The 20,657-nt window shown below is 36.2% G+C and overlaps 1 protein-coding gene across 1 annotated transcript in view; it reads left to right on the plus strand.

The window, feature by feature from the left end:
• Window positions 1-20,657, plus strand: part of SPAG6 (sperm associated antigen 6) — an 82,218-nt gene that overhangs the window by 44,551 nt on the left and 17,010 nt on the right. The window contains exons 6-10 of the mRNA XM_036761006.1: window positions 6,928-7,133; window positions 8,228-8,401; window positions 9,462-9,614; window positions 12,222-12,413; window positions 19,810-19,926. Coding sequence (XP_036616901.1) covers window positions 6,928-7,133; window positions 8,228-8,401; window positions 9,462-9,614; window positions 12,222-12,413; window positions 19,810-19,926 — 842 coding nt within the window. The remainder of the gene's footprint in view (window positions 1-6,927; window positions 7,134-8,227; window positions 8,402-9,461; window positions 9,615-12,221; window positions 12,414-19,809; window positions 19,927-20,657) is intronic.

The following is a 20,657-nucleotide window of genomic DNA, read 5'->3' on the forward strand; positions in this document are numbered from 1 at the left end:
TAAGTGGTGACCAGATTTTTAGATGTCTATACATGTTAAGGCCACATGCAAAAACTGGTCCATCTTTTAATTAGCAGATGGAAGCTACCCAAGTACAAAGAAAAGCTTGACTTATGAATGGAAAAACACCAAAATTAAACATAACTTTTGTAGGATTTAGAAACAGGGAGTTTTTCTTAAGCAAGCTTTAACAATAAAAAGTAATGGAAATAATAAAAGTTTTTTAAAAATCTGTCAGTAACCATTATTTTAAAACTATACTCACTTATTGTTGTGATTCCTGAATTAGATTCCCAGATTAGAACTTTTGTCTTTAGAATGATCCTTTCCATGAATCCTTGCATTGGATCGCTTATCTATTTCTTTCCCAAGTCCTTTTCTTATGGTTTACATAGGCACAAAATTTAAGCAAATTAAGCCTCTACCTCCCCCTTCTCAGGCCCATTTTTAGGTTTCCATCTTTCACTTTAATATTTATTGGTGTTCTTAAAACATTAGTGCATTTCCAGAACCTCACTTTAATATTTGCTATCCTCTCATTCACAAATCCTGACCTTGTTTGCTGGTCCTAGGTGGCTGGCCCTTCATCTGACCTGATGCTATAGAAACAAGAATTGGAGGTGAAGAGAGGACTCTAGAACAAGTTGCCACAGCCAGGATTGAAGGGCAAGGTTGAGGCCATTATGAGGACAGTTAAGGCAGATCCATGGCTTTTTTTTCTAATTGCCTTGTTTCCTCAATTATACCCTTTAAAGGCATTACTTCTTCCTTTTCATTCAACATGGGGTCAATCCCTTTCCAATGACCTTAGCATGCAATTTGTTAGAATGTGTGGTTGACAAATTAGTATTTATGCCTCCAATCATCATAAAAGTCATTTTTTCATCTCTAGTTAGTGTGCTATCTCTGTCTTCCCTTCCCTTTAACTCTCTGGCTGTGTTATTTTTTTATCATGAGGGTACTGTGAATCACTTTTCTGCTAGTAAAGAAATATTTGGAATCTGAACCTGAGCCCAAATGGTTTCTCTTTGCCTTTTTCATTTATATTTTAAATCATAGCCAACTAAAGAATAATTTCAAGGCATTCTACTGGTTTCTGCAGAAGCAGGGGAGGGTGGGAAAAAAGGCAAAAATGAACTGGAATTGCCCTCAGTGAGTTTATATTCTATTGAGCTTTTGAACTTAAAAAAAGTTAATATATGGAGCTCCAACAAGCTCCCCACAAATTCTAAAAGACCAACACAGCCCTTATTGTGTTAAAGAAAACAGTTCTAGACAGCAACTATATTAGAGCCCAAGGATGGGAAAATAATCAAGACAAAAGTTTTTTCCTATTGTACATATTCAAAAAGCCATATCTGTGTAAGTTCCATCATATATCTTCTAGAGGAATTATAGATGTTATCAGAAGGATTAAAAAAATGAAGGAAACAAAAGAGGAGTGTGATTAACTGATCTTTGTTTCTGATGTCACTGTCCCACGGAGGAGGCTGGCTCAGTTTCGCTGCTCAACAATGAGCCATTCATGGGGTAGAAAGGCACCAGTTATTCCTTTACTGACATGGTCTAGTATCAAATCTGCACACTGTACATTCACTTGTCTACAAGCATGCAGTGAGCAGCTTTTATATTTCCTATCCTTTCTGGGTAAATGAGATGCCATTCAAATAACTTGCTTTTATTACTGATAATGTGCGATTATTAAGATAGTTTTTTATTTTTTTAAGATTAATAATCCCCTCAAAGCTAGCTTTTTAAAAACAATAGTAATACAGTAAGGATGTGATTTAAGGGAATGAGGGAAAGGATGAAAAACTAAAGGGAAAGACTACTTCTGCTTTATATCAAGTAATAGATTAGTTGAAAATGACTAATGGTATCTTCTCTACTGTTTTGTCCACACAGGAGATGCAATTTATTTGATTGTTTTAAAAAAAGAAACAACCAAATGTCACTGATCTCAAATGCTATGAAAATGTTTCTTTTTCTTGATATAATAAATCTTTATATCCTTACTCCTTTCCTTGTTTATTTCTGTAGTTATCTTCAAGCCTATCATAACAACATTTTACATTTATAGAATTCTTTGTGCTTCATGTATATTAACATATTTGAATCTTGAAGCAGCCCAGTAAATGTAGGATAAGTATTATGATAGCTCCTTTACATAAAGAGTAACTCAAGTTCAAAGGTGAATTGGGTTCCCTAAATTAATGGAACCCCCAAGTGGCCTCACAAGGTTAGTCTGGGTGCTCTGATGACAAGTCCAGGACTCTTTCCACTTCATTTTGCTGCTTCTCATTTGAAGAACAAAAGCTACATTTTGAAAGGAAATAATTTGGTAGTTTGCCTATAATTTAAAATAACAAATATCTTAACATCTTTACCAACCTTAATCATGAGTTCATCATTCGCTGCTTTTTTGCCCAAGGCATCTAAGCTTGAACATGCTTGAAAACTAAAGATGACTCTTTTCTCTTAAAAGTCTGAGTCAGATAAGGAAGCCGATGAAATATTATGTGGTTTTCTAAGCTCCACTTGATCACCTTCCGTAAGGGGACCTTCCCTAACCCCCCAAGGCAACCCTTTCTACTTTCAGACTACTCTGATTATTAGGAGTCATTACCATCACATTTACCTAACATTTTGTTTGCAAAGTGCTTTCCTCATAGCCACATGAAGCACATCAAGAATTATCATTGCCACTTTACAAATAAGGGAAACTGAGACCCGAGGGTCATCTGTGAATGTGTAGCCGTGTCTCAGACTTGAGACTTGAGCTTAGGTTGTTTTGACTCCAAATTCAACATTCTTCTTGTTCTAGGATCCAGTGATGTATAATACAGTAAAAAAGAATATATGCTTTTTGGATTCAAATTTATGATTTGATCGGTTTAGGGAACTTCTAATTTGGAAAATCTTTCCTGTTCTATGGACAAGCAACTTATCTATAACGTACAGTTTTAAATGATTTACTTGTGGCCAATCAATTAGCAAACATTTAATAAGCACCTACTGGGTGCCAGCATTGTGCTAGAGATACAAAAGTTAGATAGTCCTTGTCCTTGAGACTATCTGGGAGAGATGACATGTGTATACAATATATATGTAAAACATATGTGTGTATGTGTGTACACACACACACACACACACACACACAATAGGAATAATTTTGGGAAGAAGGCACTCACAGCTTGAAAGCAGGAAAGATTTCACTTAGAAAGTGATTCTTTAGCTGAGTCTTACTGGAGTCTAAGGACTATGATGTGAGAGACATGGAGATAGTAATGATAAGATTTGGCAACTGATTGGACATAGGAAGTGAGTGAAGGTGAGGCTGACATACAAAGTCACAGACATTGGTGATTGTCTAGTATGTAATAGGGGGCAAGGACTTAGGCTTGGGTCTTCCTGATTCCGAGGCTGGCCTTCTTTCTATGACATCATACTGCCTCTACCAAGAAATTTTATATATATATATGTATATATATATATATACACATATACATATACATATATATGTGTATATATTGGTATCTCTCTCTCTCCATATGCACGCGCGCGCGCACACACACACACACGCACACACACACACAAACAAGAAACAGAATGACAGTGCAGGGACCCCTAGGGATCTTTGAGTCAATAAGGGGGTCAATAAGGTCAAAACTATTTTCATAAAAATGTACTGTGTTTTAATATTGGTAGAGATAAACAAAAGTTCTTTTGGAGGGAGGAGTCCTTAATTTTTAAGAGTATAAAAGGGTCCTGAGATCAAAAAGTCTGAGAACTTTTAGATATCTTCCTTTCATCTTCAACTCACCCTGTGTCTGCTCTCTCTCTTTTACATAAAAACAAAAAAAGTTTTTGCATGCAACTAGAAAATAAGATACACAAGGCAATGGGGCGTAGAAATTTATCTTGCCCTACAAGAAAGGACGGGAAAAGGGGATGAGAGGGGAGGGGGGTGATAGAGGGGAGGGCTGACTGGGGAACAGGGCAACCAGAATATAAGCCATCTTGGAGTGGGGGGGAGGGTAGAAATGGGGAGAAAATTTGTAGTTCACACTGTTGTGAAAATCAATGCTGAAAACCAAATATGTTAAATAAATAAATTTAAATTAAAAAAAAAGAAAGAGAAGGTTTGATAAAATCATCAAACAAATCAAATCAGATCAAATAAATAAATAAAAAAGAACAGAAATGGAAAAAAAAGTCTGAGAACTTCTCAAAGAATGGATAGAGATTAGCCTTAGAAGTCAAGAAGACTTGGCCTCCATTTCCATTTCTGACTCCCATTGGCTTTGTGACTAGGCAAATCATTTAACCTCATAAGGCCTTCGGCATCTTCTCTAAGGTTAGAAATTAGAGATGAGATGTTTATTTCCATCAGTAGAAGGATTTCCCATGCCAAGAATTCTCCAACCAGTGAAACTGAATCTAAACAATAAATAAAAAATAGATTGATAAAAGTATATGTGTAGATAAGTATAATACCTTCCATTTCACATTATGTCCTTCCTGATGTGAAATTGAAATTTGTCTCCTTTTAATGTCTACCCATCATTCCTAGCTCTGTCCTCTGCACCTCTACAGACTAAGTCTAATCTCTCTACTATAGGATAGGTCTTCAAATATTTAATGGCAACTTGAAGACTCAACCTCCCATGTTTAGCCTCATTCTGTATTACTGTATGCATAAGTCAAGTGTGCTCTGGAAGGTGATGGGGTGAGTTGAGTGGTTAAAAACAACCAGAAGAATTTAATAAGTTATTATCTTCTTAATGTGAGAAGATAGGAAGATAAGACAAGATGTGATCCCTGCCTTCATGGAACTCATAGTTAAGTAACAGAGTTTTATTTGAGCTTTATAGTATTTCACAATGGAAGAAAAGGTACATGTGGGGATTGTGAGAATGGTCAATAAAACATGAATATAATCCAAAAGGAGAAACATGAGCTGATGGAATAATTTGGTGGCTTCCTTGAAGCAAATGGGTTCACTTCATTGTACAAGTATAAGTTTATTATAATATACATGTTAAGTTTTAATGTGACCTAGTGCGCTCTCTCTCTCTCTCTCTCTCTCTCTCTCTCTCTCTCGCTCTCTCTCTCTCTCTCTCTTTCTCTCTCTTTCTCCCCCCACCGACATATGTATGACAAATAATAGACTGTCTGGCCTCTATAATAGCCTATATTATTTGAATTGCATATATAGTGGAAACATTAAGTTACTCAGTGGATAGAGGATCAGAGACATAAACAATTCAACTTTCAATGTAGTTCTGTTGCTCTCACAGACTTTATAAAAGGTGAATTTTGGGAAAGGACACAATGATACAGCCCAGCAATAGTATCACCTGTCCGCTCATCAGTCTTCAGACACTTGATGTAGCTGCTTTGAAGCCGTCTCAGAGGGATCTGTTTTATTGTTAAGTTGATACTGCAGTAGTCTGTTGCTGCCTTTGTCTTCTATCTTTATTTTTCTTTTACTTGCTTTTAGTTTGGGAGAAAATTACATGCTATCATCCCTTCATATTCAGCAATGAGATGCATTTCTAAGTGAGGCAATTAAAAAAAACTGTTGAGTTCATTTGTCATGTAGGTAATGCATAAGCCATAACTTAGTTCCTACAGCCTGTCTAAATTGTAAATATCACGTGGTAGAGACTAAGTGCTTCTGTGCTCTTAAAATAATTTAGAGAAAACCACAAAGTTGGGGCAAACAGCAGCTGCCTTTTCTAGTGATGTTTTCAGTAATCTCTACATTTCCGAAAAAGTGAGGTTTTACTAGCAGCATATTCTCCCCACTTGGCAAATAAAAGAATTAAGCACATCTTCTTAAATGAAAGACGTTGATTAAAATGCTCAAAGAAAATCCATGTCCCTGAGATGTAATAGTTTTAAGTTGTAGTGGCACTATAAAGCTAGGGAAATGAGAGAGACCACTTTGGAGGGAAGGCTGTAACACATTTTTTAAAAAGGACATTTTATTTTTTCATTTAAAAAATTAATGGACATTTAAAAATTTAGATATGAACAATATCCTAATGATACTTTAACTGTGTGGTACTTTTCAAAGTCTTTTCACATGGATTGTACGGGTCTTTCTCCAATTATTCAATATTTTAAAACTGGTGCTTCCTATAACTGGTGCTACTGAATATGCATATTAATTAGTATATCATATGGTGAAAATATTCAAATTATTTAAAATATTGCCCTGGTTCCTTGATCTTCAACATGGCAAAGATTAACTGATTAAACATTAACATTAATTAAATGTTTAGCATTTAGATACATTATAGAACATGGTTTTTAGTAGGAAATCATGTTTTAAAAGTTCTTAAATATGTAATGTAACTAGATATTTTTGTTGCATTATAAAGTAAAAATCATTTTTGATAAGTGATCCAGAAGGAATGGAATTTTAAAAAAAATCTTTTCTTACTGAATTGACACATGATCCATGTTAATGTTTGCTTACATAAATAGGACAAATACTGCCTAATTAGGATGGTTGGTCAAATTTTGGTACTTTAATTTTCTCTGTTATTGTAAACCATGCATAAAACGCTTGCCTATTGATAAACTCAAAATAGTCAGGGCTTAAACAGCTGACATCTGCTTACTCTCTCTCTCTCTCTCTCTAAAAAAAAAAAAAAGCAGAATAACAAGCCATTTCAGCCTAATCTACCTCAAATGTGTGCATGTAAATGGAGGTCCATCGATTGACCTGTATTCTTTTCAGCTCAGGATTGGTCCACATGGTTTATGAAAACCAGGAGGGCTGATTTGAAATGCAGATGTCGAGACAGCGCAGCTCACCCTCCCCTTTTTTTCTTTGCTGTATCTGTCAGGGTGAAAAATGGCTTGCATAAGGGTCAGTCACCCATACTCACTTAATTACTTTTCTTGGACCCACAGAACTGTCGCAAGCTGTGGTGGATGCGGGAGCAGTTCCCCTTTTAGTACTCTGTATCCAGGAGCCAGAAATTGCTTTGAAAAGGATTGCTGCCTCAGCTCTCAGCGATATTTCAAAGCATTCTCCAGAGTTAGCTCAGACAGTGGTGGATGCAGGAGCTATTGCTCACTTAGCACAGATGATCCTGAACCTTGACGCTAAACTGAAGGTACTTCTAAAATATGTTTTAAAAACCCCCGGAGAGTATCGATAATTAATATTAGAAAACAAAAATGCCTATGAATTGAATTGTTAAAATTTCAAAAGTAGTCCCTCAATTTTCATTGAGAACAGATATTACCTTGCATAGGTCTTCTGGTGTGTAAAAATAATCTATTAAAATACATTTTTAGAGATAGAATCACAATTAGGAAAATTGCTCTGTGATAGAATGAAAAATTGCAAGAGACATGAATGCATCCATGTTAGTAATATTAATAATTAAACCATTAAACCCACTAATACAAACCCTTTTTTTGTAGATCATAATGCCATAATAACATTGTCTTTTGTTTATAGTTTATTCTTAAATGTGATTTTTATTAATATGAATGTTATGCTTTATATGATGTCTCAAAAAACTTAGTGTTAAAAGTCACATGAAGACTTTTGTGACATCTTGTATATATTATAGTTTTTGAATAATATTTTGTTTTCCTCAATTACATGTAAAAACAATTTTAACATTCATTTTAAAAAATCTGAGTTTCAATCTTCTCACTCTCTCCCTCCTTTTCCCCTTCCCACCCTTTCCCTAAAACGATAAGCAATTTTATATAGATCATACATGCACAATGACATATCTTGTATATTTTTAAATGTTTAAATATCCTAATATTTACATTAAGGTAAAAGTAGAATTCTTTGAGATGGTATCAGGTGTTATTACAAAATTAAAATCTTTGGCCTGCAAGGTCAGTTTTTAGCAACAGTAATCAAAATATGCCACAAATTTCTATTTTGGATGCTGCATAATTATGGAATTTTGTTAAGGTAAAGGTAATTTTATTTGATCATTTACTGTTGTATGAAACTCTAGTAGAGTAAATGGAAAGGAAAGCTTTTCCTTTAGAAGCCAGTGAGCATTCTTAGTTAATACACATGGACAGGAATAAAACACATGAATATATGCTTATGTTTTCCTTTATGCCCAAAACTGTGAAAGTCTATGTAGAAAAGTTTATAAAGGAAAAGTCTATGAAGTCATGAAACTGTTTACAAACCCTCTGTAACAGAGTCTAAATAATTATTCTTATTCAATAGCGTCAAGTGCTTTCTGCTCTTAGTCAGATAGCAAAGCATTCGGTGGACCTGGCGGAAATGGTTGTCGAAGCAGAAATTTTCCCCGTGGTTCTTACGTGCCTGAAGGACAAAGATGAATATGTCAAGAAAAATGCTTCGACTCTAATTAGAGAAATAGCAAAACATACGCCTGAGGTAAAAAGTAAACAAAAAAAATCTCTTGTAAATAAAATAGCACATTAGTTTCGTTTCCGCTATTAGTAGGGCACCAGGATTGTGGCATCCATCGCATGCTTGGTTAGATTGATGGACTTGGAGTCAGAAGTCCCAAGTTCTTCCCTTCACAAACTCTCTATTAAAATGACTTTGGGCAAGTCATTTGTCCTCGGTTTCTCCATTTCCAGAGCGGGGAGAATACTAGTCATTGCCAGGTTTTTTGATCTTTTCTCAGGCAGATATGCAGAGTTCTTCAGAGTCACTTGAGATCCTTGCATAATAGACACTGTGTTTGTATAAAGGTTACGCAGAGTGACACTATTTCCTTCCTGGTGCCTTCTACGTGAATAGAAAATATGAAATAATAAGATGCAGAGACTGAACAGACTCTGAAGTTTTCTTTATGTTTATTTTTAGCAATAGCCACATTGACTAATCACTTTTCATTCCTTTGAGGTATATATTTTTCATCTCGTCCAACATCTTAACTTGACCTAGAGTCTTCGTGATTGAAATAAAATCACTTAGAAATCGTTATAGCAAAGGAAGGATAATTAGATTAGAATATTTCCTATGTGACATTGTATTTTCTACTCAATGATTAATCATCCTTATACCCACACATTATGATTGTTAGTTTCAATAGCTAGCTAGTTATGAGCTAGCCCTAGGCTCAGAGTCTAGGTGAGGAATTTTGACACCCATTATAATAGGGATAAAAGTTATGCCATCAATGCATAAAAAATTAAACCACAGAATAAGCCACACAGTGTGTATATATTGATGCATTGAAACAGCAGGAATGCTACATTTAGGTATTTCTTCAGTAAATGGGCAGGAAATTCATGAAATGTTTTTCCATAGATTAAATTTTACTTTCTTTAGAAGTAAACTTACATAATAAACTTACATTTTACTAAAGAAGCATAGTTTTTGGATCCTAAATAACAAATGATTGGGGGTACTGTAAGAATGAATCTAGATAAACTGACCATGCTGCCTTCTGCCTGAAGTTTCTAGATTCGTCCTTTTCTTGCAGCTTTCCCAACTAATAGTTAATGCAGGAGGAGTTGCTGCTGTGATTGATTGTATTGGTTCCTGCAGAGGAAATATAAGGCTTCCTGGCATCATGATGCTTGGCTATGTAGCTGCACATTCTGAGAACCTTGCCATGGCAGTGATCATCTCCAAGGTCAGTTCTTCATATTTCCCTATTATCATTACAACGAGATTCCAAGAAAGATCTATAGACTAATATTGCTCCTCATAGCATAAAATATGTAAAATGATATATTGGGTAACCAGAATAAAAGAATTCCTGAACTTACATCTTTTATTAGCCATATATTCAGACAACTTTCTTAATGCAATGGGCCAGGATAAGGCTTCCATTTCAATGAGCTTAAACAAAGTGTTTCCTTAGTTACAGTAAAATGTCCATTCATTTGAACAATTTTTATTAACCATAAATATCAAGTAAATTTGAAACCCTTTGTTTTGGATATTTTGTCTTGTATGGATCACTAATGAGCTCCTGGAATGACCAGGGAGCTTTTTAAATGGGCTTTTAAAAATACAGTTAGTACATTTTTCTACATTAACAACTTACACTATCATGTTCAAAGCTAAAATCACTATTATTTCTTAAGTTTCTGAATTTCCTACCTTGGTCAGGAGTTGGGAAAGGGGATGGCAAAGGAGTATATTCAGGTAGCCTTCATTTTTCTTTCCTTCTCCTCCAAATAAATTGACTTGATAGAAGGAAGACAGTAAGGAAAGTAAAGCATATAGACCTATTTTTGCCCCTTCAGCTTTGGGTTTTTTGTGTTGTCTGGATTCACCATTGTCACCATTGACCTTTTAAAGGAGGAAAATGTTAGTCAAATAGTCATGGCGGCTATGAGGACCCCTAAGGTGTGGGTTTCTTATCAGTGTAGAAAACCTGCTTCTCTGCTTGAAGAGAAATGTGGGTTTTTCAAATCCCTTGCTAATCCTCAAAACATTCTCTGTATCCACCATCTATCCTCATCTGCCATCTAGTTCACAATTCCCTTTTGCTCCATTTCCTTTTTTTGCCCATTTTTTTCCTGTCTTTTTACTACTTCTATTAATTACATTTTTAAAAACCCACATTTTGCCTTCCTGTTCCATTTCCCAGAGGTGGACCTGAAAGATGTCATGTGAAGTTGAGAAAGTTACTTTAAGCCTCTGGTCATAGTGATGTCTCTGCTGATGGTGGTAGTGATGGTAGTGGGGATTATGTCTGGGCCAATAGGATTAATGTTTCATGGCTTTGCCTGTTTCCTAGGTAACGAGAAGGAATAAACCTAGGAAGAGTGGGAAAGGGGAAGATTGCCTTTGACCTGTACTTTTTCCTTTTCAGACTTACAAGGTGACCTTACCCTTTTCTAGTCCATGTCTAGGTTGGTCTGAGAGCAAACCAACCACAGCAACAAAGACAATGTTGTGGTTGCCACTGTGTCTCTCCTACCACCTTCTTGGTGATATGAACTGATAATAGCAACATTTCACATTTTTGTCTTGTTTTATAGTTTCCAAAGTACTTTTCACATACACATGCATGATATATATGTATGTACATATATATCTTGTATATATATATACATATATATCAAAACTATGTACATATATATCTTGTTCAAAATTCACTATAATCCTGTAAGGTAGTCAGAGCAACAAAACCCACAGGATTTGGAGTGGATTATAAGAATTGCTGGCTTTCTTCCCTCTTGCTTCCTTATAACACTCTCAACAAACCCCTGAAATGTGGACACCCTGGGTAGAGATCTCACTTTGAGGACTAGTGTGACCTTTTATACTGGCAGCCATATCTTTTAACTTTTAGAAAAGAAACCAATTAAGTGGTTTGGCAGGGTTTTTTTAAAAGTAAATTAATTCCAATGGGAAAGTTTAAAGGGCTAAAACCAAAAGGAATAGAAAATGATTCAACTTCTACTCCAGTAGCATGAGTGTCTTAGGATGGGTTCCTGTGGTAATAAATTTAAGATGATCATAATTACACCTATGAAATGGCTTGAAAATAAGATTCATGCAAATCCTAGTAGGACAATTTGTGTCTTCTTCAGGAGTGTAAACTAATGAATATATTGAGTCTTCCAGCTTTCTGCTATGAATAGAAAGATTAATTGAAGGTTCAAAGTAAAACATTTAACCACACATCAGATGTACAGCAATTATTTATATTTTAACACAACAGGTTAAATAGTACAAAATGATATTAAAATTGATCCTATTCATGGAATAATTTTTTTTACTGAAAAATAAACCTTGTTATGAACAACTTAGATTACCTTACAGGAATCCAGCTAACATGGTTAGCTACATCATTAATCCAGAGTATAGTCACCCTCAAATTTATTTTATTTTGTGAAAAATGACAACTTTTAAAGTGGTTATTTAAAACAAAAGAAAGCTAGAGGTTTCGAAATCCTAAATATTTTCAGACTTTGTCACCCTGAAAGCTTTTCATTTCATCAGGTCTGCGGTGCCTGTTGTTTGATTAAATGAATGCTGATTTGAAGAATCTAGCCGAGTTATTCTCCATTTAGTTGGATTGTTACAGATAATTAAAGTAAATTAGTTCTAGTCATTTTATTGACTCCAAAAATGACAGCCCCTGTGATATGCTCATCTACTGAGTCGTTTAGTGGGAAAAGGATCAAGACTAAAATGATTTCTTCTAATGTTTCGGAGCCAAAGAAGGCTCTTTAATCCTGCTCGAGATTCATAACACTTGCTCTTTTGATCCACACGGCAGGGAGTGCCCCAGTTGGCAGTCTGCTTGTCAGAAGAATCAGAAGATCATATTAAGGCGGCTGCTGCTTGGGCCTTAGGACAGATTGGAAGACACACTCCTGAGCATGCACGTGCTGTGGCTATGACAAATGCCTTGCCGATTCTACTTACTCTCTACATGTCACAAGACAGTTCAGAAGATCTTCAAATAAAAGTAAGCATGGTCAATTCATCTCACCATTACTTACCTATTTGTGATTGTGGTTGGGGGAGGATTTGTTAACTTCAGTTGCTTAAAAATATGTAATTTTAAAATGTTGATATTTTTATATAAATGCTACGTATAGTTAGTGAATAGTTACTATCTGGTTTGCATAATTGAATATTTACAATTGAAAGTTGAAAGCTAAATTGACATGATTTTAGAAATATTATTGACTGGTTAGGTGAAGACATTCTGAAGCTTGTCCAAAGAAGGATAGGGGCTGGCTATTTAGCACATTGTCAGGAAAATAAAATACTATTCACAATGTTATATTAACTTTTAAAATTATATGTAAAATTGTCTTTACCTGAATTATTCCATGATTTCATAGTCCAAAAATACTGATGGTCTGGAACAAATCTGCTAAGTTTGTTACAAATACAAAATATTGATAACATTGTTAAAAATCGGGAATTCATTTAGTCAATACTGCTTGGTTCACATTTAAATTTTCTAATATAAACTAAGATTCTGTTCTTCCTGTGTTTATATGAAAGATCTTACTTTGAGAGTATTTCCTCTTTGAAATTCAATGTACATGGTAAACGTATGAACAATCATTATTCTTATAATATTTCCTAATGTCCCAGATCACCACAATAGACCTAATGTCTTTTTAAAAAAATTTTTTTTTTATCAGTGTGAAACTAAAATGAAAGGGACCTGATAAACATGTTATATAAAGCTTGACAGAAAGAATAAAACTTAAGTCTGTTCCATAGGCCAAAAGATTTGTGCTCTGCCAGCCTAATGAAAGAAGATAAGTTTATGGTTCCTTCATTGAATATCCATTGCTTTGTGCATTTAAAAGTAAAAATAAGAAAAAAAAGTGGGAAAATTCAATGCATATACAACTCAGTTTCTCTGTTAGATATATTCCTGAAAAATCACTTGCAAAGTTGTATATTATTTTCCTACTAACTTGCGTTATAAATTAAATGTATTCATTTAGAAAGTTTTGTCCACAAAATGTAATAAATCATGGTTAAAAATACAGTAAACATCACACATAATTAACCGATATCAGATTACCGTCTCAGGAAGGGGAGAAGGGAGGAGGGAGGGAGGGATAGAATATGGAACTCCAAACTTAAAAAACCAAATGTTAAAAATTATTTTTACATGTAATTTGGGGGGATGAAATATTTTTAAATGCAGTAAACCTATGTTGATCATCTATTTTAAAAAGCAAATTGTAATATTCTACTAAATATCACTAAAATTAAAAATTGTCATAATGGAAATGTAAAATGGTAAACTTGTTTTTGTATTTTTCAGTAGTTTAAAAGTTCCCTATTGAATAGACCATCTTCTCAATGTTCAAAAAATACTTACTAAAAACCCAATATATGTAAGCAAGGAGACATTTTTAAAAATGATGCGGTCCCTACCCTTGGGCACTGAAATGATCTTGAACACCTAGAATGTTGGACTGAGTCTAAAAACAAGAAAAAATACAAAGCCTTAGTATGACTTCAAAAATCAAATTTTAAAGTATAAGACATGAATAGAAAGCTATTCTGAAATAAAACTCTTGGTTTTAGTGGACTGAAGCCCATATGTGTTGACAGTGTGGCATGGAAATAAAAATTATAAAAAACTACTAATGTGGTCACATGCCATACTAAGAGAGGGATAATGTTGAGGATTAGGGGAATAATCGTTCCACCATTCTCTGCCCTGCTCAGACCACATCTGCTGTATTATATTTCTTTTGGGGCACTACATGTTTTTAAGGAGACACAAGCGAGCATCCAGAAGAAGGCAGCCATAATGGTGAAGGTTCTTGAGGCCATGATATATGAGGAGTGATTATCCAGGAGAGGAGAAACCAGAGGAGATATCACAGCTAGCTTGTGGACTGTGGTGAAGGTTGTGAAGACTGTTACAGGCTTTGTTTCTGCTTGGCCTCAGAGGGAAGAACTAAGGAGGATGAGTGAAAGTCACAGAGCAGAAGATTTTGGCTTGATGGAGGGACGTATACTCCATAAGAATAAGCACTGTCTATAAGTGGAATGGTTGCCATTGGAGGGGGAGACGTCCCTCACGAAAAGTTTTCACAGGAAAGCTGGATGAACGCTCATTAGTGCTGTTATACGCCTCTGAAGTTTCTGACTCTGAGATTTTGTGATTCTGCGAAATATTCTGATCCCTCTCATTGGACAGATGAGAAAGTCAAGGCCTAGGGATGTTAAATGACTTATCTATTTCACACATATAGTTATCCAGTTCTGACTTCTAATTCAGGGTTCTTTGTAGTATTCCAAGAATGAGGCAGAACTGAAATGTTTTCTCCTCTTCTCCAATCCATTTCCCACTTAGCTGCCAGGCTAATTGGCATAAGGTACATGACACATTTCTGCTAGCAAAACTGTCAGAGGTTTCCTACCACCTCTGGGATAAAACATAAACTAGTTAGCCTGCCATTTAATGTCTTCTCCCACCTCCTCATTGTGACTCCAACCTACCTTTCTAGTCTATCTCCCACTTTGTCTCTTATTCTGTCTTTCTGTCTGACTCTTGTCTCTCTCTCTGTCTCTCCCTGTCTAATTCTCTCTCTCCCTCTCTCCCTCTGTCTGTCTGTCTGTCTGTCTCTCTCTCTCTCTCCCTCTCTCTCTGTCTTTCTGTCTCTGTCTCTGTCTCTCTCTTTCTCTCTGTCTCTGTCTCCCTGTGTCTCTGTTTATCCGTCTCTCTGTCTGTCTGTCTATCTCTCTCCCTCCCTCTGTCTGTCTGTCTGTCTGTCTCTCTCTCTCTCCCTCTCCCTCTCTCTCTGTCTTTCTGTCTCTGTCTCTGTCTCTCTTTTTCTCTCTGTCTCTGTCTCTTTGTGTCTCTGTTTGTCCGTCTCTCTGTCTCTGTCTGTCTGTCTGTGTCTCTCCCATTTTAAAATCATCATCTCAATTCACCCCCCACCCCGAATTGAACTTTTCCTTGTAACAAAGGAAAACACTTAGAAATGTCTCATAATGTCTGAAATGTTCGCTCTCGCAGGCCCCCACTGCCTTGTGGAGAGGAAGCGGCATGTTTCATTATTTGTTTTTTTGGACCCTCATTTCCTAGCACTCTCTCTCGGATGTAATCCATGTCACAGCCACACTATCACTTCTTTGTTCCTTGAACCACCCCCAATCCATTTACCATTTCCCATCTCATTGTACTCATGTGGTCCATTTTCCCTCTCCCCCCAAGCCTAGAATGCACTTTCTCCTTGGTTTTATCTCTCAGAATACTTAGTTTGCTTCATGATCTAGGTGCCAAATCTTTTCTTCCTGTTAAAACATCCTCAAATTAGATCATATTCATTTACCTACATACCTGTTGTAGCCCCCAGTAGAATGTAAGCTCTTTGAGGGCAAAACTCTTTGGGGGCCAGAACACTCCTTGTTTTTGCTTTGTATCTCTAGCACCAAGCACAGTTCCTGGTACGTACCAGGCCCTTAATAAATATCTATTAAAGTGAATTGACTTATGGTAGGCTTCTAACAGCTTTTCACTTATTTTGTTTCAGAAATGAAAGGATGACAAGTATGGGGGGGCAGAGAGGAAGGAGGATCAAGACAAGATAATCATCTTTAGGAGATGACAGTAACTTTAGTTTATATCTTTCAAAACCCTTGTATACAACCCACCAAGATAGTTCTATACCACATATTATATAAAAGGGGCATCTTCATCAGTCATTCATCCTGCCAATAGTCTTCCTAAGGCAACAGACCCAGTCAAATATATTTGTTATTTCACTGACTTGTTTTTTTTAATGGCCCTTGGGCTTTATCAGGAATTGTTTTAAAGACTTTAAAATGCCCACTCAAGTCTGTTTGATTTGACATCAGCTCAGCCTGGAAAATTGTTGTCTAGGAGAATTGTGAACTGTCTAACAGTGCTTCTCATTTGCTAATCTTTGGCAGGTTTCAAATTATAAGGCCACACGGAGGTTCATTCTGTCCCCAAGGCATGTCAACTTCTGTAGCCATTTTCTAATTGATTTTGATTCTGGAAGAGTTATCAGGCAGCGTCTTAGAATTTGTGTATTTTCAAGCAGTCTCACCCTTGATCTTGTGTCTATTTCACACCAAATAACCTGGAGGCAAACTAAAGAATACTGTCTGTTAGCCACAAACTTCATCTGTGACATAAGATCTACATCGTTGGAAATACTCGGATTGCTACGATTTCCATTTTTTATCTGGATTTTGAGCATCACAGTCATCCCATTTGGGTAGCACCACTTCTTTCAGGCTACCAGTTCAGTTATAAATTTACTTCTCAGACAATTTTTTGGTCTGCTAATACACTGTTGGCTTTACGGATTTCCCCCCTTATGTTTGTGACCAGGGCACACCTCACTTAGACTAGGTTGACCTCAGAGCCAATAGAAACTTTCCGACAGCAACATTTTTTTTCCCACTTTCAAGCATCTTACAGGAAATTAATGAGAAGAGCAATTAATAACTTTGTTATCCCCACCCTCCCTGTGATGAAAAAAAAATCTCACCAAAAGCCAAAAACATCTGAAGTGGTAACAAGTGCTAATTAAATGTTGATAATTTAATGTTGATCATTTATACTTGCTGAAGTCATTAATTGCTGCTCTTATCATGTAGGTTGTTTAAAAGCAAAAACAGGGCTTCTAAATATATAGCATGTGCTTATTCTAAGGTTTGACAGAAAAGGCTCAGTGTTCTTTTCATTATAGGAATTTGTTAATGCAACAGAAGGTATCCCCTAATACAGGTGTTAGAAGAAGGTAGCTAATGGCTGAATCTGTAACTCTGCCAAGAAATTCAAGCATTTTATTTTACTTAGTGCTACTAATTGCCTCAAACAATGGAAAAATACCTTACTTAAAATCAATAAGTGATTCAATTTTATAATAGGAACAAATTAAAATAATGAATTGATTCCTTGATTTTTTTTGATGCCTACATTTAATGGGAGTCTGTTGGTGGTGGTGATTTTTGTTGAAATTTATGTAAATATCTCTAGCGATATTCGCCTAATATATTATCTTCCAAAAGAAAGACAAAGAAAACTTTCCAAACACCCACATGGATGTTTGATGTCTTTTAGATAAAATTTCTGGATAAGAGACTGGTATTTCCCTCAATGTCATGGAAATTCTTGTTGGGACACCTTCTGTGTACTGGCACAGGTACTGATAGATGGATAGGGACTGAATTTAGGCATGGACAGCAGGCAAATTAAGCCACTGGCAATATTGAACATGAATGCAGATGATCCCTGCTGAGTATGGTTTTGGTTCCTCTAGTCTTGATTTCTTAGCTCTGGTTCCATGGTCTTATTTTCTCTATTCACCTTATGTAGGGCATTCACATGTAGCTCTTTGCTTTTCCCCCATATATTTCCAGGCCGTTAGAAAGACATCATCCTAGTCTGATTGGCTGGTGCCCTTCTGGTTATTCTGCTGCCCAGACCACGGTGCCATTCATGCTAGTCTGTAACACCTGGGTTGACTGCTTAACAATGTTACCGGCCTTATGCTATGAGAATTACAGTGAAGGGTAGAGGTGATGCAGTAAGTGTGATCTTTGATTTATAATCAGTAGTTATAGTCTCAATGAGGTGGTGCAGTGGATAGAACAGTGGACCTGGAGTAAGTAAAATCTGAGTTCGATTCTGGCCTCAGTCACTTACTAGCTATGGGCAAACCATTTAACCTCTGCTTATCTCAGTTTTCTCACCTGTAAAATGGGGATAATAATAGCACCTACCTCCCAGGGTGTTGTGAAGATCAAATGAAGCCTTTTAAAGCACTTAGCATAGTGCCTGGCACATAGTAGGTGCTTAATAAACACTTGTTCCCTCCCCCCTCAAATTAGTAGCTACATTAGGTTTTTCTTTTTTAATGTTCTATGATTTCTAAGATGCTTAAATTTTCTCATGACTGCTTGTTTTGACATTGTTGATTTCATATCAATGCAAACTATATCATGATTGAAGGGAAATGGGACTATATGTTATGACTAAGATTTTATTCAATATAGTATTGGGGAGTAGTACATGAGGACAGATACAAAAAAATGGTGCTTAACTCCTCCAATCCTCTGGAAAACAGTTAATAGATATCCTTATCTTTATCCTATTTAGCTTCTCAAAATTCAAATCTGTTTTCCAAGCTGTTGACTCTTTTTTCATACTTCTCTTGAATCACTCTCATTTCATTTCCCATTTTTCTTCTGCCTCTCTTATATGATTTTTAAGCTCTTTTTTGAGCTCTTCCATGAGTTCTTTCTGGGCTTGAGACCACTTCCCATTTTTCTTTGGGGTTTTGCCCATAGGTGTTTTGATATTGTTGACTCTTCTGAGTTTGTGTCTTGGTCTTCCCTGTCACCATAATAACTTTCTATGGTCATATTCTTTTGTTGTTGTTTTTTGCTCATTTTTTGGCCTTTCTCCTTTCTGCACTTGGGGTGCACTTAGGGTTAGGGTTAGGCAGTGTTTCAGGCTTCTTGTGCCAGTGGCTCTAGACCCTGGCTGTTTAGCTGGTGCTATGTGGCTGTTGCCCTGAGGCCTCTGGGGGACCTTCATGTCTAGTGCTGTGCTGAGGGGGTGTGGTGGGAGGTGGCTGGCACTTCTAGAAGCCATAGGGATCTGGCAGCTTACTTGGTACTGAGATGGGGTGCTGGTAGTGGTGTTTGGTGTGTACTAAGGCCTAGTGGGGGTGTTTCTGTGCTTCCCTGGGGCTACACTGAAGCTTGTGGAGGTCCAGCCACTGGACAACACCTGTCTGCTTGGGACTGTGCTGAAGGTGGTGGTGGTTCTCAGAGCTAGAGTCTGCCAGTTCCTTTGGCTATGCTAAGGCACATGGGTGAGGGTGGGGCGGGGGAGTCCTACTGTTGGTGTTGGTGTTTGTCTGCTCCACCACACTGGGGTTTAGAATCTCCTGTTCAATTGATAATACTCTTGTTCTGTGGAATTCTAAGATACTATTTTCTCACATCCCTTACCTTGTCAGGGATAGGGTTGATTACTTCCTATTTTGTTTTTAACATAGAAAACCTTATCAATTTAGAAATATTTTCAGGGGAGTGATAATTTGGGCAAGTCACTTGTAATTCACAGGTTTCTTTCCTTATAGATCTCTCAAGTTCACTGTGATATAGAGTTTAAAATTTAACAAGAAAGAAATTGGTCAGATGATTTCATGTTAAATTAATCCAATATAACTCAGGTTTCTCTCTGACATCTGGTTTTTTTTAATGAAACCCAACTCCAGATTAGACCAGGAAATTGATCTCACTTTCAAATTCCAGGAATATAAGACATGAATTCTTGTGGAGATTTCATTGATTGCTTACTGTCTATGTTTTGCTTTCTACCTCAACAGAGTAAAAAAGCTATTAAAAATATTCTCCAAAAATGCACATATCTACCAGCCCTTGAACCATTCCTGTATGATGCTCCTCCAAACATTTTGAAACATGTGGTTGGACAGTTCAGTAAGGTAAGCAAAGTCTCTTCTCACTTGTAGTTGAAAGCAGAAAAGGATTCAGTGTGTTAACTTTCTTCCTCAACTGGATTAATATTTATTTTCATAAACTGAGGGATTTAAAAAAATTAGTAACCTGTCAAATATATGTAGTATGCAACACAAGGATAGAAGAGAAAAGTGAAACTGACATCTGATCACTAAATTGATCTTTATCCATGGGGATACTTTTCACCAGAGCTACAGTAACATTTTCTAGGTCTCCCAGGGGATAGAGTACACATACAAACAAAATAAACCTTCCTTACTTTTCTATGTTCCAGCACTATACTCAGTATTGGAGATACAGAGTCACAAATAAAAACAATCTCTGACCTCAATGCACTCATATTCCTTTCGGATGGGGGGAGGGAGACAAGATGTACACATATAAGCATATACAAAGTAAATAGCTTTACACAATACACACACATACACACAACACACACACTAAATACAAAGCAATTTAGTATCTAGTGCCATTAGAGCTGAGCTTTTAAAGAAATGAGTGAATCTATGATGAAAGGCATAAGCAAAGAGCAAGAGAATTTTAAGCGTGAGAAACAGCCTCTGCAAAGGCAAGATGGAATTTCATGTGTGAAGAATAGCAGGAAGGACTAAAGAGTGCATGAAGGAGAATATGTAATATAAAATATATTAAAATAAATATAACTAGATATAATATAATAATATAATAAAATATAATA

Source organism: Trichosurus vulpecula, chromosome 5 (genome assembly GCF_011100635.1).
Source record: "Trichosurus vulpecula isolate mTriVul1 chromosome 5, mTriVul1.pri, whole genome shotgun sequence".
Taxonomy (NCBI): Eukaryota; Metazoa; Chordata; class Mammalia; order Diprotodontia; family Phalangeridae; genus Trichosurus; species Trichosurus vulpecula.